General features: G+C 41.1%; 1 protein-coding gene across 1 annotated transcript in view; it reads right to left on the reverse strand.

Moving 5' to 3' along the window:
• WDR35 (WD repeat domain 35) overlaps window positions 1–24,837 on the reverse strand; it is a 74,020-nt gene that overhangs the window by 35,577 nt on the left and 13,606 nt on the right. The window contains exons 7-12 of the mRNA XM_062209001.1: window positions 23,826–23,991; window positions 23,263–23,408; window positions 18,002–18,127; window positions 14,813–14,998; window positions 11,615–11,675; window positions 1,498–1,642 (exon numbers count right to left, since the gene is read on the reverse strand). Coding sequence (XP_062064985.1) covers window positions 1,498–1,642; window positions 11,615–11,675; window positions 14,813–14,998; window positions 18,002–18,127; window positions 23,263–23,408; window positions 23,826–23,991 — 830 coding nt within the window. The remainder of the gene's footprint in view (window positions 1–1,497; window positions 1,643–11,614; window positions 11,676–14,812; window positions 14,999–18,001; window positions 18,128–23,262; window positions 23,409–23,825; window positions 23,992–24,837) is intronic.

Genomic DNA, 24,837 nt, shown 5'->3' on the forward strand with positions numbered 1-24,837 from the left:
TACTGCTCCCTCAGAAAATCCTACCAGCTGGAGGACCTGCACATGTTGTCCTCTAAGATGCCAGTCTTTCCAGAAGACAAGGGACAATTTCCACTGGTCTTCGAGAACAGATGCAGTATTTTCAACTGCGTTTTCCTGCTTCCAAGTGAATTCAAATGCCCAGAATCCTTTCCCTAGAGACATTATTCTGAGTACATGAGTGAGGCTGGGAGGGAAGAGAAGGGAAGTCTGCACTGAGATCTCAATATGAGGGAAGGCATTCGGCACAGGGGTCAAGATGTCACTTGGGATGCCCACACCCCATACAGCAGTGCCTGGGCTTGAGTCCCAGTTCCACTCCCAACTCCAACTTCCTGCAAATGTGCACCCTAAGAGGCAGCAGGTAATGCTCAAGTGGTTGAGTCCTTGCCACCCATGTGGCAGACTCACATCGAGTTCCCAGCTCCTGGTTTGTATCTCCCCAGTCCCAGGTGCTGTGGGCATCTGAGGAATGAACCAGTGGATAGGAGAGATCTTCCCCTACTCCATCTCCCCCTTCCTGTCTCCTTTCCCTCTCCTTCTCCCTCAAGCAACATAGTATCCCTAACACAGATACTAGAGTAGGTCCCCTTTATCCATAAGGAATATGTTCCAAGATGTCCCACAATGTCACACACACTACCAAATTCTGTATATATACTATATTTTTTCCTATACTTACATATCTATGGTAAAGTTTAATTTATAAATAGGCTCAGTAAGAGAGTACCAATAACCAACAATAAAATAATAATAGTATACTGTAATAAAAGTCATTTATTATCTCTGGAATTTTCCATTTAATATTTTCAGATTACAGTTGACAGCAGATAACCGAAACTGTAGAAAGAGGAACTGCAGATAAGGGGAGACTCCTGAATAACTTAAAAATGCAGTAGACACATCTTCACCTCAGACTTACCAGAGGTGCCCCTGCGCTGGCTGCTAGGACCTCACCACCTGGTAGAGCCCTCCTGCCTCCCACACGCCAGTCATTCCAACTCCAGCTTCCCTGGAATCCGGGGTGCTAAAAGGAGCCAAGTCCCCAGCTCATCCCACCTAACGACCTCGCCGCCACCTCTGTGTCACATGACCTGCCTCTCTCACACTAGAATCACCCACCCTCCTGGAAAGGCCTGCAGTGCGAACCCGGAGAAATGAAGCTTTAGGATGACACATGAACTGTGACCACACAACCCCATTTCAGTGCAGCGTAACGACCCTAAAACAGTGGGACCATGTCCTTATAAAACAGATTTCTAGCCTATATTACTGAAAGCTTTAATTACACCATGATACCACTCTTTTATTTTGGTTAACTTAAACGGATCAATTTGAAAGATATTCAAATTTAATAGAAAAATATTTTTACTAATCAAAGTCAATTTACATTTCTTAAGCACGAAAACTTACAGTCACCTATGCCTAATGTGAATGTGATGTGAATGAGTTTATAAAGATAGAAATCGAAACATATACCTTTCTCTTCCTTCTTTTCGAGACCGTGTGATCTGATTAATCTCCAATGCTGTGAGTTTCTTTGCCACACGATACTGCCAGGTATAAAATGCTTCTTTTGAAGCTGCTATCACATGGGTTTTTGTCATTGTAACAAATAATGGTACTATTAAAAAAGAACATTAAGACGATTAAGTTATAGTTACACAACAACACAGAATGTTTGTACTACAAAGGACTTCAGACAAATGTATCCAACTCCTAATTTTATGGACAATATATCCACCCACAGTCTCAAAATATCCACATGGTCTCTCAAATCAGAAAATAATCAAAACTCACATATTTTGTGGGCAACCACACAAAAATATTAACATAAAATCAAAGACCTAGATCCACAAAGTAAAATCATGAAGTAAAACTCTTTAAAAAAATACTTGGGAGTAAATTTTCATAACCTTGGCCTAAGCAGTGGTTGGTTTTTTAGATATGATATCAAAAGCACAAAAGTCAAAAGAAAAAGCAGGTAAACTTGACATCATCAAAATTAAAAACGTGCATACTTCAAAGAATACCATCAAGAAAGTGAATAGAGAACCCTGTGATGGGAGAAAACAGCTGCAAACCACATATCTGTATCTATCGTATGTGAAGAACCCTAAAAACTGGGCAAAGGATCCGATTAGACATTTCCCCAGGGAAAATACAAAAATGGCAATTAAGCAAATGACAAGATGCTCAACAGCATTAACCATTAGGGAAATGCAAATCAAAACCACAATGAGATACCATTTCACATCCACTAGGATGGATAGAATCAAAAGGTCAAACAATAACAAGTGTTCACAAGGAAGTGGAGCAATGTCAGGAACCTCAAATAGCACATCCACTGTGAAAATCAGTTTGCAATGCCTCCAAATGTTAAATATGGAATTAGCATATGCTTAATTACTCCAATAAGTTCACTCCTAGGTAAATACCCAAGAGAAATTAAAATATATGTCTACACCAAATATCATATGCAAATGCTCATACCAGCATCATGTATAATAGCCAAAAGGTAGAAATGGCCCAAATGTCCACTAACTAAGGAACAGTTGAATAAAACCCCACCCCTCCTTCCTATCTCCACCACCAAGTACTGCTTAGTTCAGGCCTTTATCTTTTCTTCTCATCTCGTATGTCCTATATTTCCACCTTAATTCTGAAAAGAGAATTCTCCCAGCCTCCTTCCTAACCCAGAAATGTATTCTCAACAAATCATTCTTGTCATCTGTTACATTTCTTGGAGAATATTTAATTCAGCTCCTACTGTGCATCCATTTATGAAGGAGAAAGTCTTGTCAAGTCCATCTTATGGACAAGTAAACACAGGATTAAAGAAGTAAACTAGCTTCCCCAAGATCATAAAACCCAAATAAATAAAATAAACATACACGGAGCTAGCATTGTGGTATAGCAACTTAAGCCACTGATTACAATATTAACATCCCATATGGGTGCCCGTTCATGTCTCAGCTGCTCCACTTCTGATCCTGCTCCCTGTTAATGGCCTGGGAAAAAGCAGTGGAAGATGGTCCAAGTACTTGGGCCCCTGTCACCCACATGGGAAACCTAGATGAAACTAGTGGCTCCTGCCTTCGGCCTGGCCCAGCCCTGGCCATTGTGGCCATCTGTGGAGTGAACCAGCAGATGGGAGGTCTCTGTCTCTTCTCTTTGTAACTTTGCCTTTCACACAAATAAATAAAAATCTTCAATAAAAAATAGTATATACATACTCAAAAATAAAAAAACTTCATGAAAAATCATTTTAGTTTTTTATGTTTTCTAAAATCATGACTAATTAAAACAGTATAAAACTTAATTTTTCCATTTATAAATATTATACAATCATTAACATGGAATTAACAACCAGGACCTACCACTTATGGAGTTCTTGTCAGAGTCCAAATTAAGATTTTTAAGGCATTATTAGTAAGGGGCTTAGAAACCGAACAAAGAATTAGAAAAAAGCTTCATAGTATGATGTCAACTGAGTAGATTAACAATTCGGGGGAATCAAATTCAAGAATTTTTATATGCCAAATACCTGTTGTGACTGAGTCATAAACAAATCCTTTTTTTCATTACACTTGTCAGTGTTTTTTCTATTCACAATGTGTTCTACCACCGACCTCTAGGGGGAGCAGGGAGCCTTTCCCGGCAGGGAACAAGGCCTCAACAGCGAGGCCTGGAGAGCGCAGCCAGGGCTCCAGGAGGCACTCCACCAGGCCCAGTCTGCTCTTCTCTTCCTGACTCCATGCTCACTGAATCTTAAGGCATTTGGCAAACATGTGGTAAACTCCACCATGGAAACTCGGATGCTAGTAACTACTGTACCTTTAGTATGCTTTGAAATAAACTGGCAAACTTTAATGACCTTCCAATAAAATATGACTTTTCCTATGCGTATACAAAACATTTTTCCGACCAAGGTTTACTATGTTTAAACTCATGCTTCTTTCTTTTTGATAACACAGTAAATATAAGGGTTTATTGCTAGTCTGATTAATTCAGTTAAAATCTATGTGGTTCAAGGTAAGAGTCAGACTTCTTAGATTCACAGAGCAGGCACCTGGCAAGTCTATAAGCAGGACTTAGATACATACGTACTTCTCTCTGAACCTCAGTTTACTTACTGTAACTTAAAGATAATAATGCCAACCCTATATAGCTGTTTCATGTTTTAAAAAACAATAATGGAGCATAGCACAGTGCCTATAGCAAGTGCTCGGTAATTTTAAAAGCTATATTTATTAATTTCTAAATGCATATATGCCAGACACTGCTCCAAACAGATCACCCATATTAACTCAAATACCCTGATAAGGCAGGCATTATTTTTTTTGTTTTTTTTTTAGTTTTTTGGTGTGGATTTTTTAAAAAATATGTATTTATTTGAAAGTCAGAGTTACACAAAGAGAGGAGGAGAGGTGGAGAGAGAGAGAAGTCCTCCATCTGCTGGTTAACTCCCCAGTTGGCCACAATGGCCAGAGCTGCACCGATCTGAAGCCAGGAGCCAGGAGCTTCCTCTGGGTCTCCCACATGGGTGCAGGGGCCCAAGGACTTGGGCCATCCTCTACTGCTTTCCCAGGCCATAGCAGAGAGCCGGATCGGAAGTGGAACAGCCAGGAGCCGAAACGGCACCGATATGAGATGCCCAGACTTCAGGTGGTGGCTTTACCTGCTATGCCACAGCACCGGCCCCAGGTAGGCATTGTTATCAGCATTTAGCAGATGAAGAAATGGAGGCCTGAGACAGTTATAATTTGCCCATGTCACACAGCTAGAAAGTGGTAAAACTGGACACACATGTAGTCAGCGTGGCTCCAGAATATGCTCTTAGCCACTGAAGCATATTGGCCCTCATTAAGGATTAGGAAATATTATCATTTTCACTTCATTATCTACCTAGGTTTTTATAATAAGCCAGTTGTATAAAAAATACAGAAACAACTGAAATATATGGTTTTTTTAATTAATACAGTAGTAATTTCAGTAAATTCATATGGGTACATAATAATTCCCTATGTAAATTTTGCTAGATCTTTGTTAAAAATATATCCCTCCCAGATTTAGCTTCTAGAAAAAAGATCAAAATTTAATAGACAAGATCTCTTGGGAAAAGAACACAACCAAGATAGAAGCACCTGTTGCCTTTCTCAGCTATTCAGTATCTGTAAAGAAAAAAATTAAAATATCGGGAAAATTATCAGAAAAAAAAAAATCTAAAAAAAAATGATGCTTCCATTAATTGAACCTTCTAACACTAGTAGGTTAATGTTACTAGTAACTAGTCAAGCAAGGATGTAAAATAATTTAAAACAATCTAGAAACTCACGTATAAGAAAAACCTGCGAAAACTCCAAGATGGCAGAATAGGGAAGGCGCTTACTGCTCGAGTCCAGGGGAAGACAGTTAAAAAAAAAAGTGGAGAGAGTGCAGTCTCAGGGAAGAGTCAGGGAGAAAACTGCAGAGGAAGCTCGGTAAACTGGAGGGACACTGTGGATCTATGTGGAGGGTGTGGACACACACAACTCAGGACCCAGCAGCCGAGAGCCTCAGCACCAGCTTTGGAGAGAGAGGTGAGACCAGACTGTAGCAGCCCAAGCCACTGGCAATAAAGCTGCAGGAAGAGCCTGGAGCGAGTCCCGCTGGGAGCCCTAACGGGGACACTGTACCTGTTAATCTAGGGGAATAAAAGGGGGTACATTTCTCTCTCTCTGACCAGCCAGCACCAGAATCCTGTAACTAGTCCAGAGAGGGTGGGTGCCATTTTGGACATACTAACAGCTGCGTCAGCAACCAGCTGAGAGGAGACAACTCAGTGACTGGGAAACGACAGGGGGCTGGGTGCTCATGACTGTGGGAGCCCTGTGTGTGCTGGGACTGTGACAACACTGTGGCTGTGTGCGAGGCCACAGCGTGTGGCTGGGTCTTTGGGCAGTCACTGCGGGTAGCTCCACACACTCTGGGCTCCCTGATTCCCCAGTGAGGGTCACTACTGCGGGATCGTCCTCACACCAAGGGCTGCACAGACACTTTGTGTGGTTCTTGTGGCAGCACGGATGAATATTGTACCCACTGGAGCTAGCACCCAGGCACTGGTCTCCTTAGAGGAGAGGGGGTGACCGTGAGACTATGAAAACACAGGAGACCTCGAAGCTAAAGCAATCTTACACAACAAAAACAAAGCTGGAGGCTGGCGCCGCGACTCACTGGGCTAATCCTCTGCCTGTGGCGCCAGCACCCTGGGTTCTAGTCCTGGTTGGGGTGCTGGTTCTGTCCTGGTTGCTCCTCTTCCAGTCTAGCTCTCTGCTGTGGCCTGGGAGTGCAGTGGAGGATGGCCCAAGTGCTTGGGCCCTGCACCCGCATGGGAGACCAGGAGGAAGCACCTGGCTCCTGACTTCCGATCGACACATCGGCCATTTGGGGGGTGAACCAACGGAAAAAGGAAGACCTTTCTCTCTGTCTCTCTCTCTCCCTATCAAACTCTGCCTGTCAAAAAAACAAACAAAAAAACAAAAAGCTGGAGGCATCACAACACCAGATTTCAAGACATACTACAGAGCAATAACAATCAAAACATCTTCTTACTGGTACAAAAACAGATGGATAGACCAATGAAAGAGAATAGAAACTCCAGAAGTCAACCCACACATCTACAATCAACTTATCTTTGACAAAGGAGCTAAAATCAATCCCTGGAGCAAGGACAGTCTCTTCAACAAATGGTGCTGGAAAAACTGGATCTCCACATGCAGAAGCATGATGCAAGACCCCTACCTTACATCTTACAGAAAAATACACTGAAATGGATTAAAGACCTAAATCTACAACCTAATACCATCAAATTATTAGAGAACATTGGGGAAACCCTGCAAGACTTTGGCATAGGCAAAGAGTTCTCAGAAGAGACCTCAGAGGCACACGCTTTGTCAAAGCCAAAATTAACAAATGGGATTACATCAAATTGAGAATCTTCTGCACTAACAAAGAAACACTCAGGAAAGTGAAGAGGCAACTGGCAGAATAGGAGAAATTATTTGCAAACTATGCAACTGACAAAGGATTAATAACCAGAATATATACAGAGATCAAGAAACTCCACAACAACAAAACAAACAACCCACTTAAGAGATAGGCCAAGGACCTAAATAGACATTTTTCAAAAGAGGAAATTCAAATGGTCAACAGACACATGAAAAAATGCTCAGGATTACTTGCTGTCAGGGAAATGAAACTCAAAACCACAATGAGGTTTCACCTCACCCCTGTTAGAAATCAACAAACAACAAAGGCTGGTGAGGATCTGGAGAAAAAGGTACCTTAATCCACCACTGGTGGGAATGTAAACTGGTACAGCCACTGTGGAAGACAGTATTCCTCTAGATTGACAGCATGAAAGACAGAAATCTGAATATAGACCTATCATATGACCCAGCCATCTTACTCTTGGGAATCTAGCCAAGGGAAATGAAATCAGCATATGAAAGATAACTCTTTCATGTTATAAACATGTGCTTCCATGTTTATTGCAGCTCAATCCACAATAGCTAAGATAAGGAATGTCCATCAACTGAAGACTGGATAAAGAAATTATGGGATATGTACACCATGGAATACTACATAGTGGCAAAAAAAAAATGAATTCCTACTGTTTACAACAAAATGGATGAAACTGAAAACATCATACTTAGTGAAATTAGCCAATCCCAAAAGGACAAACACTATATGTTCTCCCTGATCTGTGACACCTAATACAGTACCTAAAAAGTAATCTATAGAAGTAAAATTGACACTATGAGATGTGTTGACTTTGAACAGCCCTTGTCTCGACTGTTGCAGAACAGTTTTTGTTTTTGTTTTTTAAAGACAGAGTTACAAAGAGAGGTAGAGACAGAGAGAGAGGTCTTCCATCCATTGGTTCATTCCCCAGACGGCCACAACAGCCAAAGCTGTGCCAATCCAAAGCCAGGAGCCAGGAGCTTCTTCTGGGTCTCCCACACGGGTGCAGGGGCCCAAGGACTTGGGCCATCTTCCAATGCTATCCCAGGCCATAGCAAAGAGCTAGATCAGAAGAGGAGCAGCCAAGACTAGAACCAGCACCCATATGGGATGCCGGAGCTTCAGGCCAGGGTGTTAACCCATCACGCCACAGCGTCGGCCCCCTGTGTTTTTTTAAATATACTATTTGTTGAACTCTTTACTTAGTATAGAATTAACCTTATGTATATAAAGTTAACTGAAAATAGCTCTTAGTAAAAAATAAGAATGGGAATAGGAGAGGGAGGAGGAAGAAAGGTGGGAGGGTGGGTGGGAGGGTGAATATGGTGGGAAGAATCACTGTGTTCCTGAAGTTGTATTTATGGAACGCATAAAGTTGTATATCTTTAATAAAAGGTTTCTGGGGGGAAAAAAGAAAAAAGAAAGAAAAACACTGCTTATAATATTTGAATGCCGATGCCTGAAATAAATGCCTACATCTGTCAGGTTCCTCCACTTTTCTACTGATTTCATAGACCTTCCAAGAGCTGCTGAACTGAAACAGAACTAAATGTTTTCATTAAATTAACTTTCTCTGGAACACATGGAAAACTCAGTGCATGTGTTAGAGGCCATTAGAAAGCTACCCATGGGCTCTGCCAAAATGACCACAACACAGGCAAGCCACTGCTTTCTAGCTACGTTCAGTATCTCTGCAAGCCAGCTGTCTCCACTTAAAATACTGCCTGAGGAAACACTTCAAAACTTTAAAACTCAGCTCAAATGAAACTTCTAAGTAGAAGAAATTTCTCTGGGGCAGGTGCTGTGGTATGGTGGGTTACGCTGCCACTTGGAATGGCCGTATCCTGTATCAGATGCCCAGTTTCAAGTCCCACCTCTGCTCCCAATCCAGCTTGCTTACTAAAGCGCATACTGGAAGGTAGTAGATGATTTAAGTACGTGGGTCCCTGCCACCCATGTCTGAGATGAGATGGAGTTGCTGGCTCCTAGCTCTTCAGCCTGGCACAGCCCCTGTTGTTGTCAGCGTTTGGGGAGTGAACCAGCAGATGGAAGATCAATCGCTCTTTCTCTTTCTGCCTTTCAAATAAATAAAATAAGCTTAAAAAAAGGTGCCTCTTATGTGCACAGGCACCAACATCAATTTATCCAACACCTAGAAAAATACCCAGCACACAGCAATAAGTCATTTTTCAATGGATTGACTATCTTTTTATTATTTGTTATATACCCTATAGGAAATGTCATAATTAACTTATTATTACCCCCAGAGGCCAATTGAGTACCTTAAATAATACATACTTGATGGTTTGCTAAATAAATGAATTATCATTTTTATTTACATGATAAAAAATAAATATTTTCCATGTATTCAATAAAGATTATGTGTCAAACACAATGTAGTTAGTAGGAATACAAAAATTAATGATGCATAGATTTTTTAGTAGTTCAAAGCCTAGTGAGGAAGACAGACAAGAAAATCAGTGATCACAGTGCAGAGCACGAAGTACTCTAGATAAAATACACCAAATGTTTCATTGGGACTCAACAGAAGAGCACCAAAAACGGGCACCTATCTCCTACATGTAGAGTACTGGAGTTCCACCGACTGAAATACTTCAGTAATGCAAATGGCAAAAACAAAAGCAATACCTTCTACAACAGTATCAACTGCACACAGTATCTTTTTGTTTTAGCCATTAGTCCTCAAGAAAATTTGGCACAGAAACTTAAAAAAAGAATTTCTCAGGATACATATGGCTGTGTTTGCTACAAGCCAGTGAAAGGGCTGTTTGTTAAAACTTCAGCTTCTGAAGGCCGGCGCCGCGGCTCACTAGGCTAATCCTCCGCCTTGCGGCGCCGGCACACCGGGTTCTAGTCCCGGTCGGGGCGCCAGATTCTGTCCTGGTTGCCCCTCTTCCAGGCCAGCTCTCTGCTGTGGCCTGGGAGTGCAGTGGAGGATGGCCCAAGTCCTTGGGCCCTGCACCCCATGGGAGACCAGGAGGAGCACCTGGCTCCTGCCATCGGATCGGCGCGGTGCGCCGGCCACAACGCGCCTCCCGCAGCGGCCATTGGAGGGTGAACCAACGGCAAAAGGAAGACCTTTCTCTCTGATTCTCTCTCACTGTCCACTCTGCCTGTAAAAAAAAAACTTCAGCTTCTGAGACTGCAAAAATGTTTTGAGACTCAAAAAAACACAAACAATCATGCCCTCTAGAATTCACCATTTCGTGAAGGGGAAGGACACTTTGTTTTAAAATAGACTACCTAGGATACAAATTACTCTGAGGCTGACCCTATCAAGCCTATGTTGAAACTTGTGATATTAAAAGAAAAAGCACATCATCTGAAGATTCACAAAATGTATCCTTTATGTTAATGATTTAGGCTTCTAAAAATATATTCACATGACAAGAGACTAATAATTTTAAGCCTAAACAAAGAACAAATGTGAACACTCAGAAGGCAGACATTAACATCTTATTGTTAAAACTGAGTGTCCAATCTGAAAAAACAACTAATAAATTCTCGGGGTCAAAAAACAATTTAACGGATTTTCAATTTTCCAGATCAAATAATTTTCATCATACTGTATCCAACATACCACTACCCACTTTAAAAGGAACCAATCAGGGCCGGCACCATGGCGCAGTGGGTTAATTCTCATCCCATATGAGCACCGGTTCTAGTCTCGACTGCTCCTCTTTAAATCCAGCTCTCTGCTGTGGCTCAAGTGCTTGGTCCCCTGCACCCACATAGGAGACCCGGAGGAGGCTCCTGGCTCCTGGCTTGGGATCGGTGCAGTTCTGGCCATTGTGGCCATTTGGGGAGTGAACCAACAAAAGGAGGACCTTTCTCTCTATCTCTCCCTCTCACTGTCTGTAACTCTACCTCTCAAATAAATAAATAAAATCTTTTAAAAAAGGAAACAATTATTTTCAGAAGTTACATTTGTTAATGATTTTAACCAACCACTTGGAATAAGATTTGGAATGTTTTAAGGGGCAACTTCCATAGCTGTTGGATAGAACCAATGGATAGAAGCAACTAAAGTTAAATGTCCTCTGAAAACAAAAAAATCAGAAATTCTTAAAAGCTGTCCCTATTAATAGATTCATTTCATTAGAAAAATCTGGAAAGGGCAAGCTTACTTTCACAAGCAGCTAAAGTGTTTTTAGGGAAGAGGGGTATTTACAAGCAGTTTACTACTAATAAAAGTGGTTTACCAGCAAAATTCTTTCTATAATCCTCAGTTCACTACATGCTAATCATTATACTGCATACCAATTCCTGGGCAATTATATTTCCCATTAGAGCAAGTGATGGCAGAACGGCAGATAGTGAAATTCTTTTGAATTTTACATAGAGCAACCTTATAATTGATTACCTTAGCCAGAATGCTTGATAGTGAAATGGGGTGTAATTAATTATTTACCATGACAACAGTATAAACTGGTACTGGACCTGACAACCAGGAAGTACAGTCATCCCTAGAGAATACCATTCTAACTACTAATACCATTGTTAGGGTTTTAGATTAGCCTTACAAATAAACCCTAACTAGAAAGGGGAGAAATAGTAAAAATTTCCTTACCAATGTCAATGTACTTAGGATCCAAGGGTGTACCAATAGAGTTACAAAGAACGAGCACAAACTATGAACAAATGACACAAAAAGAGTATCAGAACTTCTGTTTAGGAATAATAAAGAAAACATGCTTAATATATACAAAAATTAACATATAATACATATAGCTTATCTCTTTCAAGTATTACTGAGAAGTAGTTAATAAAATTATTAAGTGCAAAGAACAACAGAGAAAAAGAAAGATAACAATACAGCATTAAACATCAAGAAGTATGAATTAAAATTCAACCAAGGCTGCTTTTTCAATACAACTGAACATGTCAGTTTATATAAGGACACTTAACAAACATAAGATAGTTAGCTACTTTTCATCATTTATATTTCTAAAATTCTTGATTGGATAACCTCAAAATTCATTTTTAGCCTACAAATAGCTATATAAGAGCTAACTTAATGTGTTACCATTGCACCAAATGTCTCCATCTCGTTCTCCTCCTTTGAAGCAATATATAAATGACATAAAAATTCAGAAAAAGTCCGTTAATACAGAAAAGACATAATCCAACCTGATGAAAATGACTTATATATAAATAATTGCCAATGGCTAGTATCAGGAAAACAATAAAGCAATACTTTACGTTATGATCTTTTCTGTTTTCTTAGTTATTTTCTGTATCTTGTACTAAGAATACTATTCTATTTAGATGGTCTTCTGACTAGAAAAACAATTTCAAATAAACCAAATCTCTGGGCTATTTAACCTTTTTTGGGGCCGGCACTGTGGCACAGCAAATTAAGTCAGTCTTCAGTACCAGTATCCTAGACATGGGCACTGGTTTGAGTCCCGGCTGCTCTGCTTCTGATCTAGCTCCTGCTAATGCTCCTGCAAAAGTAGAAGATGTCCCAAGTGCTTGGGCCCCTGCACCCACAAAGGAGACTAAGAGAAGCCCTTGACCCCTGGCCTCGGACCTGCCCAGCTCCAGCCATTGTGGTCATTTGGGGAGTGAACCAGTGGATGGAAGACCTCTCTCTCTCTTCTCTCTCTGTAAGTCTGACTTTCAAATATATAATCTTTTTTTAAATCACAATGTGTATAACTTTTTTAAAAAAGATTTATTTATTTATTTATTTATTTATTTGAAAGTCAAGAGTTACACAGAGAGAAGGAGAGGCAGAGAGAGAGAGAGAGAGGTCTTCCATCCGCTGATTCACTCCCCAACTGGCTGCAATGGCCAGAGCTGCGCCAATCCAAAGCCAGGAGCCAGGAGCTTCTTCCGGGTCTCCCACGTGGGTGTAGGGGCCCAAGGGCTTGGACCATCTTCTACTGCTTTCCCAGGCCATAGCAGAGCTGGATTGGAAGAGGAGCAGCCAGGACTTGCCACAGCGCTGGCCCCTCAAATAAATAATATTTTTTAAAAAGTTTCAAGTACCTCAATTAAAACTTGTTTCATTTCATAAACATAATGCAAATGATAAATTATTCTAAATATATCATAACTTACACCCATTACTTAAAATAAGCTTATTTACTGGCATAAAATGCTGTGTGTTTTATTTTAAATTTACTTTCATTTTATCATATTCATAGTTTCAAGAAAAAAATAGCTCCACAAGACGTTTTAATAAAAACGGTGGTCTCCCCTAACTTTCCATTCCCTAGCTCCCTTTAGCTCAGCCTTTTGCTATGGACTCCACAAATCTAAGGAACGTGTTTGTAGTGCTCCTTCTTGCTCTGCTGTTTCACGTGGTGCTTCCCCTACCACCTTCCCACTCTGACAGAGAAGTATGCAGCTTTCTTCCATCCCCTTTTCCCCGCCCCCACTTCCTGTTCTATGTACCCTCCTCTTATTTCATGGCACACCTCTTAACCTCTGAAGATCATAACGCTGGTTCTTCGGAAATCATTATTTTTTACAGCATTCTTCCTGCAAAGTCTCTGCTTCCTCCAAGTTCTTTTCTACTTGTGCTTACTTTTGGCGTCTGTTAAATTAGCTGCTTTCCTCAAATGTCTAATAATCCTTGTCTATCTGCTCATATTTAAAAATGAGACCCTGGGGCCTGCACTGTGACACAGCAAGCTGGGCCACCACTTGCAACACTAGCATCCCATATGGAAGCACCAGTTCAAGGCCCAGCTGCTCTGCTTCTGATCCATGCTTGGCGGGAGTGGTGAAAGAACACTAAGGGCAGCACTTCCTGGCCTGTTCTCATCAGTGCTCCTCCACCTGCTCAGTGCCTGCTGCTCTCCAGAGACAAGCACAGCATTGAGAGGTGGTGGAAGGGCGGCACTGATGGGGAGGAGACCTGGGAACCTGCTTCCTTTCTAAGCTTTCTTGTTTTTTAAGTTTTCTCCTTTCTGAATAATCACTATTACTGCCAAACTGCTTTCATGCTTGTTGCCTTCTCCTACCAGGTACCCTCCAATCTCGTGCCTCTTGGGGGCTGTGATGTCAAGCGGTTGCCTCTCTGCTTTCTTCACGAAGGGCTTATGATTCAGCTTCCTAGATCTGCTAAGGTAATTGCCACTAATCCACCTACCCTCTAACCCCAAAACTCTGCTGCTATTTCCTCTCCCTTCTGGTCCCTAAGGGCCTATGAATTTTTTTAAAAATACTTCTAACGTTGTTTTAATGAGCTTCAAGAACAAAATCGAATGTGGTTGTTCAAATGATCACCTTTGATGAAAAAATAACTTAGAACACAGCCAAAAGCATTAGTAGTCCTACTGTGAAATATTTAAATACTTCTGCAAATTCTTACATTGCCAGTATACTTTTTAAAAAGACAATCTTTATATTATTTGTTTTATGCTATGATAAATTGACTTTAAAAGCAATGAAACTCCAAATAAAAGTAGATTTCTCAACATCAAAAGCTACCCAAACTACTGTAAATGGTCACTGTTACAGCATTTGTACTGAACACCTGGGTACATATTCATTTTTGCCTATAAAATTTTAACTTGGGGAAAGATTGTGGCATTTCAAATAGACCTCAGAGACAAAAAACTTCAGTATTGAACTGGTCTACATAAACTGGCAAGGACTGGCTGCCTGGAGGAAAAGTCAGGAGATACAGAACCAATGAAGTCACATAGTTTTCCAAAACAAGTCTAGACTTTGCTGCACTTGCCAGCGTGAAGGTCACGACTGGAAGACCACTGCAGTCCAGCTCTGCCAGGTGGCTGACTCACGGGAGACTTACCTGGGGGTGGTTTTCATCAGCCTTCTTAGCCAAAACACAGAAATCACCACAGGTGGTGATAGAAATTAGACTCTTCACATATTTAACATATTTCTCATTGTTTTTCGTATCCCAAAAGACAACACAGTACTCCGGGCGGTCAGGTCTGGTGTATGCATAAACTACAGTGTTTGAGCAGTAACCCCACTAGGAAGAGGAAGCGGGACAGAGAAAGAGTAGGAGGAAAGGGAGAGAAGGAATATTTAGCACTGGGAAAGAAAATCATATTTATTTTTACTCTAAAAATACCACAGATAAGTGAGTGAACAATCAATATATCCTTCAGGGGCCGGCGCTGTGGCTCACTTGGTTAATCCTCCACCTGCAGCGCCGGCATCCCATATGGGCGACCGGTTCTAGTCCCAGCTGCCCCTCTTCCAGTCCAGCTCTCTGCTGTGGCCTGGGAGGGCACTGGAGGATGGCCCAAGTGCTTGGGCCCTGCACCCACATGGGAGACCAGGAGGAAGCACCTGGCTCCTGGCTTCGGATCGGCACAGTGCAGGCCATGGCGGCCATTTGAGGGGTGAACCAACTGAAGGAAGACCTTTCTCTCTGTCTCTCTCACTGTCTAACTCTATCTGTCAAATAAATATATATATATATATATATCCTTCAGAAATAGAAAACAGGACTGAAGTTTAAGCTTAATACCTTTTCTCACTAAAATAAGAAAGATTCTAAAAGTAAAAAAAGCATTTTTAAAACAAAGAATGTGCTGCAGAAATAAACTTAGTTTAACTTTCCTTGTTTTCATTTGTAAGATTCAAGCTTCAGAGGTGAACATTTCAGCAATCGATGACAGCTTCTGGGGAGAACAGGTAGAGTGACTCTGGCCAGAAGTTTAAATCTGGGGTCCCCAGCCAAAATTCAAAAACAGCTGTTTGCCTTTTCTCCCCATCTGTATTTTTTATAGCATTTGTTTTTATCAGAGTAGCATATGCACATAGTTTATGTTCAAATAACCCTGCGTGGGTTATTTAAAACAAACGGAAACACGATGAAGACCCCAGTCCAGTTTCGTCTCGGGAATAGTCGTGACCAGCTCCGAGCTGAACTGTTCTGGCATTTTTCTCCTCTCACGTCATCCATTGATTGATTATGGAACTTACACACTCACAGCTTCTCCTTCTAACTCTCCCCAGTGTACGTATCTGTGGTTGTGAATCCATATTCAGTGTCTTTACTATGACTTGTCTACCAGATTGACCGGAAGGTTGCCAACAGTTACATCTGACACGTCCATGGTACATCTGTGCCAACTAGAAACCAAGCTGCTGTTACCTAGATTACTGCTAACTAAACTCCATACTCTATTTGGACTTCATTAGCTCTTCCCTCATGTCCTTTGTCTGCTTCAGAACCCCATTCTGGAGATAGTATATCCAGCCAGCATGTCTCCTTAGGCTCCTCTGGACTGTGAGGGTTTCTCGGGTGCTCCCTGCTTTGGAAGACCTCGACAGTTTTGAGGACTAGTCAGGTACTTTGTAGAATGTCCCTCAGTTGAGGCTTCTCTAATGTTTTTCTCATGTTCATACTGGAATTACCATGTGCTGGGAATACCACTATAGAAGTAAAGTGCTCTTCTGTATGACTCTGTCACGTCCTATCAGGGTACTTGACATCACTGATGGCATTAACCTTGCCCATTTGGCCATGGTGGGATTTGCCAGGTTTTCCCACCAGAAAGCAACTTCCTTTGTACCCTCTCCATACTCCACTCAGGCTAGGACACAGGGCTCTGCCCCATCTGCTGGAGGTGGTATGGAAGTAACCAGAACTTCTATAAAGGAGATGTGTTTCTTCTCTCCCTCTTCCTTATGTAAATAAACTATTTATTTATATCAGTATTGACTCAAGGATATTACTTTATAATCTGGGTTACGATAAGATGTTCATCATTTATTTTATTCCCTTATTGTTCTGGTTTTGGTCACTGGAAGTTGCTTTCCGTTGTCTGCCACGCTCCTATCCTTTGTTGTTTGAACACTTCTCTACTTCCCAGCATCAAAAACTGCTCCAGGCTTATCTTGTATTTGCCCTGCCCTAGTCCTAGAATCAACCATTTCTCCAAGGTGTTTGGCCCTTTAAAAATTAAATATGTAAGATTTTTCTTAACACAGTTTTACAGATCAATCTCATATTTCAGAACATATTTCAGATCAAATGTTAAATTTAAGATAAAATATTGATTAGACAGTGTTGCTTATTTTCATTTTCCCCTTCTGATCCATTCTCTGCCTTTCTCTACTTTGCTCTGACAGCCAGAAGATGATTTTTATGAATTCCAACTACTAGCCTTCTGGTTGAATTTGGCCAATAGAAGGCGCCAGGGGCAAGTGTTTGTTTGGCACAGCAGTTAAGTCACCACCTGGGATACCAAAATCCCATATCAGAATGTCTGTGTTTGCATGCCAGCTGTTTCTAATTTCAGCTTTCCACCAATGCACACGCTGGAAACAGCAGACGATGGCTCAACTGGCTGGGCCCCTGACACCCACATGGGAGATCTAGACTGAGTTCCTGGTTCTTGACTTTCGTCTGCCTAGTCCCAGATGTTGTACGCATTTGGGGAGTGAACCAGTGGATGGGAGATGGGTGATCTCTTTCTCTCTCTGGCATTCAAACAAATTAAATAAATAAATAAAAATTAAAAAAAAAAAACCAAATAGAAGACACCAGCAAATGGAGAGACATTCCCCCATTCCCTCTGCCTGGCCAGTTGGCCGTGCTATGTTCCTGCAGGGCAGGACCTCTCCTTGTACAGCCACAGCTCTCAAGGGTTCCAGGAACACCACTCCCTTAACTTGCCCTTCCGGCCCAGGGATGGTGTTGACATCTCACTGCTGACCCCTGGGTGCTTGCTTTATCGTTCTTTGCTGTTCCCCTGAGCCCCGCCTGCCCCTCTGTAACAAGTTCCTCATCTAAATCTCTTCAGTTACTCCTCTGAGTGTGCATCTGCTTCCTGCTGAGACCCTGGCGCTTGGATTAAATTTACTAACTACATGAAGTATTACAGAAAATTTTATTAATGCTAATGTCTTTGAACAAAAAGTCTCCTTTCGAGTTTCTAAAATAAAAATTATGAATATATTTTAGCTATAACAAAATTATTTAATTAAAAACTATTTTAAGACTGCTCTTAATACTCACCTTATAATCAGGTCGAATATTTGCAAAATATATATAGGAATCAACAGCTAGTGCAATTTTCAGTCCACCTCCTTCCCAAGACAGTGCAGACATCTGTTTTCCAGGAACTTTCAAAGTACCCAGATGCTGGGGGAAAAAGTCATATTTACCCAAAAGTGTCACAATGAACTCAAATACCAATTAACAGCAATCACTTCACAGAGATCAAAAGTAGCCTGGAAATTATTTTATGAAAGATTGCTATTTATTTCAAAATCATTTCCCTTCAATTTTTATAATGAAAAAGCATACCTATTTTATGAGAAATTTACAAACTATATCCAAAGAATTCAATATTAAATTTCATCAAATCTAATATGCCATAGATTGAAATAGACATCTTTATTCTTATGTACAACTAAGGAAAAAACATATTGCTAATTAAAATATGACAACCTTGAGTATAAGACACACTCTATTTTCAGAGTTGAAAATACTGTGCATTTTAGAATCAATGCAATATTATTAGTAAACTCAGTCCTGATGTGGCCTCTCTCTCTGATCCCCCACGATCAGCTAGGCATCAAGTCCTCTTGCTCTTACTCCTTGCAACTCCTCACACTTGCCTCTTTGTTTGACTAGACTGTGGTAATGGCCTCCTAACTTCAACTCTTTCTTCTGATCCCTTTCCTCATTCTTATGCTCAACTCCCAAATTCAATTTCCACTCTGCTGCTGTCACATTCATCTTTCTGGAACACAAATTTGATCATATCCTTCCCTGCTTTAATAAAGTTTAATAATTTTTAAAAATCAATAGCTCCTACCATGACATCCTTTAGTATGACATACACTGTCTTTTTCCCATCTAGCCCAAAATTACATTCTTTGGCTTAATACTCCACTACTTAGCAATAATTACTATGTGCTCACTCACAAGGGAACTAACGTGTCTTCATGCCCTTGGCCCATATAATATCCTTTCTGCCTAATATCTCCCTCTTCTTCCCCCTACCCCTCCCCTATCCTCATGTTCCACATTCATATGGGGCATCCGTCCCTATCCTTCAAGAAACAACAAACACTGACCCCGTAGGGAGTCCTGCCTTCTCCGCTCCCTCTGTGGTTCCAGAAAACTGGATAGGGAGCTCCTTGAGAACACTAACTTCATCATAGTCACATGCATTTCCTACTCCTTTAGATTACTTGATAAACAAGTATTTGATAATATCTATTAAGTAAATAAACTGTGCATTCAACAATGAGGGATGTCCAATAAGTTCACGGAAATGTGTATTGTAAAAAATTATGCAAGAATTTCAAAACATTTTTGCATGGCATTTTTCCATAAACTTTTTGATGTGCCTATATTCAAATTCATTTCCTCATATACTGTGTTTATGACTGAATTAATGAGTGAATAAGTAAAAATACCTTTTTAAAATCACCATAAACATTGTTAATCCACAGTTCTTATTTGACAGAACAGTATAATCCCAAGAATTTCAATAAATTGTACCAACATCCCTTGTTCTTAAGCAGATAAGTTCCAAAGTCAAATTTTAGGTTGCTACGGTTTTGAATAGTTATTCCCTCCAAAACTCATGTTGAAATTTAATTGCCATTGTAACTGTATTAAGAAGTGAAGAGGCCGGTACTGTGGCGTAGTGGGTAAAGTCACCACTTGTAATGCTGGCATCCCATGTAGGCGCCAGTTCGAGTCCCAGTTGCTCCGCTTCTGATTCAGCTCTCTGCTGTGGCCTGGGAAAGCAGTAGAAGATGGCCCAAGTGCTTGGGCCCCTGCACCCGCATAGGAGACCTGGAAGGAGCTTCTGGCTCCTGGCTTCAGATCATCGGCATAGCTCCAGCCATTGCGGCCACCTGGGGAGTGAACCGGCAGATGGAAGATTCTCTCTCTCTGCCTCTGCCTCTCTGTAATTCTGCCTTTCAAATAAATAAATAAATTTTTAAGGAAAAAAAAAAAAAGGAAGTGGAACCGTTAAGAGGTGATAGACTAGCCCTCCCTGCAGGATGAATGCTGCTGTGAAAGCCTGAGCTCAGCCTGCTCCTGTGTCTCTCTGTCCTCTTCGCCCTCTGCCTTCTGCCACGTGCTGACAGAGCAAGAAGGCCCTCACCAGACGCTGCTGCCTGAACACCAGATTTCACAGCCTCCAGAACTGCGAGTCAGTAAATCCCTGGTAATCATAAATTACTCAGTCTTTGGTGTTCTGTTCCAGCAGCACACAAGGGACTAAGAGGAAGGTATTAAACCATGTAGCCAGGGACACCAACAGAAACACACACACAGGTTTTAATGTAGGAGGGTCCTTTCTAGGTGTCTTACTGTCTACATGAAACCAACGGGGAACAAGCCAGCTCTTACAACAGTACTCTTGGTATTAACCCATCTACAGGAGCAGAATGAGGCCACCTCCTAACTGTGCAAACCAGCCAGGTGGTGGCAACAGCAAGAAAGAAACCGACTTGTCAGCAGGCACTCACTAAGTGCCAAGCGCTGTAGTGGCATTTCTTCACTGTGGTCGCCTATAATCTTTACAAAAACACCATGATGTACTTATTTCAGAAAATAAACAGAGTCTCAAAGGTGAAATAAAGTCTGCAAATGAAACTATACTATGGAAATGAAGTTGGGGCTGTTGTTGTGGCATATCGGGTCAAAACACATAAGGAGCCGGCATCTTGGCCGGCGCCGTGGCTCACTTGGCTAATCCTCAGCCTGTGGCGCCAAAACCCCAGATTCTAGTCCTGGTTGGGGCGCCAGGTACTAGTCCCGGTTGCTCCTCTTCCAGTCTAGCTCTCTGCTGTGGCCCGGGAAGGCACTGGAGGATGGCCCAAGTGTTTGGGTCCCTGCACCCGCATGGGAGACCAGGAAGAAGCACCTGGCTCCTGGCTTCAGATCAGCGCAGCGCCAGCCGTAGCGGCCATTTAGGGGGTGAACCAACGGAAGAAAGACCTTTCTCTCTGTCTCTCTCTCACTGTCTATAACTCTCTTTCTCTCTCACTAACTCTGCCTGTCCAAAAAAAAAAAAAAAAAAAGAGGAGCAGGCATCCAATATGGGTGCCCGTTCGGTTCCCAGCTACTCCACTTCTGATCTAGCTTCCTGCTATGGCCTGGTAAAGCAGTGGAAGATGGCCCACATGCTCAGGCCCCAGCACCCGCATGGGAGACCTGGAGGAAGCTCCTGGTTCCTGCCTTTGTATCGGCCCCGTTCTGGCTGTTGCGGCCATTTGGGGAGTGAATTAGCAGATGGAGGACCTCTCTCTGCCTCTGCCGCTCAGTAACTCTGCCTTCCAAATAATAAAATAATAAATAAACCTTAAAAAAAAAAAAAAAGAAAGAAAGAAATGGAAGTTGAAGCCAGCTCAGCCTGACTATAGACACCATGTTCTGTTCTCTTTCTCCATGGCCATGACAACCATGCAAAACCTGGAGACTCAAGCCCTCAGAATCAAAAGCAAACTCTTCCTTGAGTTTTTCTTAAGTTTAAACCTTAAGATAACTTCCTTCCAAGTTATCTTCTCTACCCTGACAATCGCATGTATCTGAAAACAAATCCCCTATATACTCACTCATTCAGAAAATACTAAGATTAATATGCCCCGAGGAATTAGGCTAAATGCCTTTCACTACAGCTGTCCCAAAGCCCACTGATTTTGTTTCATTTTAACACTTAACACATTGTTTTGTAAGATAAAAAAGAAAAATAGGCGTTAGAACAGATAAGTTTTTCTGCTTACAAAAGGTTGAATTAGTGAAAATAAACGGAAAACAATATGATGAAAAATAAGCCAATGGTGACCAACAAAAATAACCAAGAAATAATGTAAATTAAGATTAGGAGGTTATATACAAAGAAATACTTAGAATTCAGAATCTTAGCTATTTATGAACCTTAAAAATTATGATTTTGTTTTTCCTTAGCTTCTATACCTACTGCAAACATTGTTAGCTGACAGTGAAAGAGCACCTATTCTCTACAGCACATTCTGCTGGGTAACTGAGTGACTGACTCAAAAACATCAAATAATGCTATTTCTTACCTTACAGATGAGTACAACATTTAAATAACTGGGAAAGGTTTTATGCAGCCAAAATCACATATTACTGTAGTCTGTGATGTGTTTAAAAACCCAACAGGGGTAGAGTACTGGTTTAGAAAATAAGTTATGCAAAAATAGACCATGCTTAATTATTAAGCTCTCATTTTTCTAATTCTTTAAAACTCACAATTTATCAATTCTACTTGTTATAATGCTACTTCAGAAAATTATCTTTAAATTTATTAATAATACTATTGAAAAGGATAAATACTCGGATAATTCAAAAAATTCATGGAAAATGTGTGTTATGAAAAAAGTATGTGTGGATTCCAAAACTTCTTGCACAAAAATAAATTTATCTGTTAATTCTATTTTCCAAGAACTTCTTGAATTACCTTTGTATTTTAATGTAGCAACATCTAAGATTAATTACTAAGATAGATTTTCAAAAAATAATTGCTCTGCAACAAATTGAAACTATTAGAAATTTGAGAGACAATTATTTCTGCTTAATATCTAAGTGCACCTAAAATATCACATTAAAATCAGAAAAGTTAATCTGAAATAACTATATTATTCTAGAAACTAGTCAAAAGCCAGCTGTGAAAAGAAATATATATTCAAATTATAGAAAAAACATTCCAAATATTGTTATTTCAAAGTAATTTTTACATCAAACTTTGGATTTTCCAAATGTAAAAATTATCAAATAAATTCCATGATAAAATACACCATAGAATGCTTAGAATATGAACCTGTTATTCAGACATACATTAAATTTAATGTCTCACCATTACTGAAAATGTCCCTAAATGAAAGTATGGCAGGTTACACCTTTTCCCCCATTTTTTTACTCCTAGTTACCTCATGCACCTTTAAACAGAAAGAAAGGGGGCCGGTGCTGTGGCGTAGCGGGTAATGCCACTGCCTGAAGTGCTGGCATCCCATATGGGCCCCAGGAAAGCAGTAGATGGCCCAAGTGCTTGGGCCCCTGCACCTCAAAGGAGACCCAAAGAAGCTCCCAGCTCCTGGCTTTGGATTGGCCCAGTTCCAGCAGTTGCGGCCATCTGGGGAGTGAACCAGCAGATGGAAGACCTCTCTCCGTCCCCCTTCTCTCACTCTGCCTCTCTGTAACTGCCTTTCAAACAAATAAATAAATCTTTTTAAAATTTTTTAAAAAAAAAAAAACAAAGAAAAAAGATAAAGCTTTAATGAATTTACCTCCCCAAATGGAGTATAAAACTGCACAATGTTGACATCTTTATCCTGGGTGACTGCCTTCTGGGTGCCCGCCACGGCCAGCACACTGCCAATATGGTTCCACTGGATGCTCACCACATACATGCCAGTGTCGATCAGAACCGGGTCTGTACCACAAGAAAACAGGCAGGTGAGGTAATGTGGTAAAAACACTTAGCCTAGTGCTATGGTTTGAATACTTGTTTCCTACCACCCCTCCAATTCAGGAGTTTAGTCCTGAAAATTTATGTTAAACACGATAACTAAGAGGGTGCAAATACTCCAGGCACAATGTTTAGAAACAGGGCCTTTGGGACATGATTAGATTGGGTTACATCACCAGAGTGGCGCCCCCATGACTGAATGCTGGTAGTTTTACAAGGAACCGCAAAGACACAGACAAGCTAGCACACTCCCTGCCTTCTGCCAGGAGGTTCTTTGTGCAACCTGGGGACTCTGCCAGCGACAACGTCACCCAGAGGCCAAACTAATGAGGCCTCCCTGATCTTGGACTCAGACCTACAAAGCAATGAGAAATGTCTTACTTTGGTCATTCTGATGTCTCATTATTTGGCACCTTCCATTGTCAAAACAAATAGCAAGGCAAGGGCAATCAGGCTCCACATAGCCCTCTGTTCCATGGTACCAGTGAATTCCAGCAATACTGATTGCTCCAGTAACATTCACCAAACAATTCAGTTTCATTTTTGCCTAAAGAAAATTGGTTAGGTTTAAATGCTTTACCTTTTAAAACAAATGAGACACACAGATTATCATACAAAGGATTCAAAAAACCAGCTGCTCTGATCATTACACATTTTACTGAAATAATACACTGAAACCCAGAAATCTGTGAAGTACTATATGTCAGTTAAAGATAAAAATATTTATTGAGGCCGGCGCCACGGCTCACTAGGCTAATCCTCCGCCTTGCGGCGCCGGCACACCGGGTTCTAGTCCCGGTCGGGGCACTGGATTCTGTCCCGGTTGCCCCTCTTCCAGGCCAGCTCTCTGCTATGGCCAGGGAGTGCAGTGGAGGATGGCCCAAGTGCTTGGGCCCTGCACCCCATGGGAGACCAGGAGAAGCACCTGGCTCCTGCCATCGGATCAGCGCGGTGCGCCGGCCGCAGCGCACCAACCGCGGCAGCCATTGGAGGGTGAACCAACGGCAAAAAGGAAGACCTTTCTCTCTCTCTCTCTCACTGTCCACTCTGCCTGTCAAAAAAAAATATATATATATATATATATATATATATATATATATATATTGAAAGTATAAGGTTGCAAATGCAAGCTTACTCACTTACTGGTTTACCAACCCTGGACAAATCATGTTACTTAAGTCTCCATTTTACCTGTGTGTAAAATGAGGATTTTTTTTAAAAAAGCGTGTTTTGTGAGATTCAATGACAAGAGGAATATGAAACTACTTTGAAAACAGCAGGGTCATAAGCTATTTTACTTCTACCAATGAGTAAATTTATATAACATCTTAACCCTTGCTATACCATCAGTATACACAGACCTACAACAGTTAAATCGTGCAAAGCCATTATT

The sequence above is a fragment of the Lepus europaeus genome, chromosome 13, assembly GCF_033115175.1.
Source record: "Lepus europaeus isolate LE1 chromosome 13, mLepTim1.pri, whole genome shotgun sequence".
Taxonomy (NCBI): Eukaryota; Metazoa; Chordata; class Mammalia; order Lagomorpha; family Leporidae; genus Lepus; species Lepus europaeus.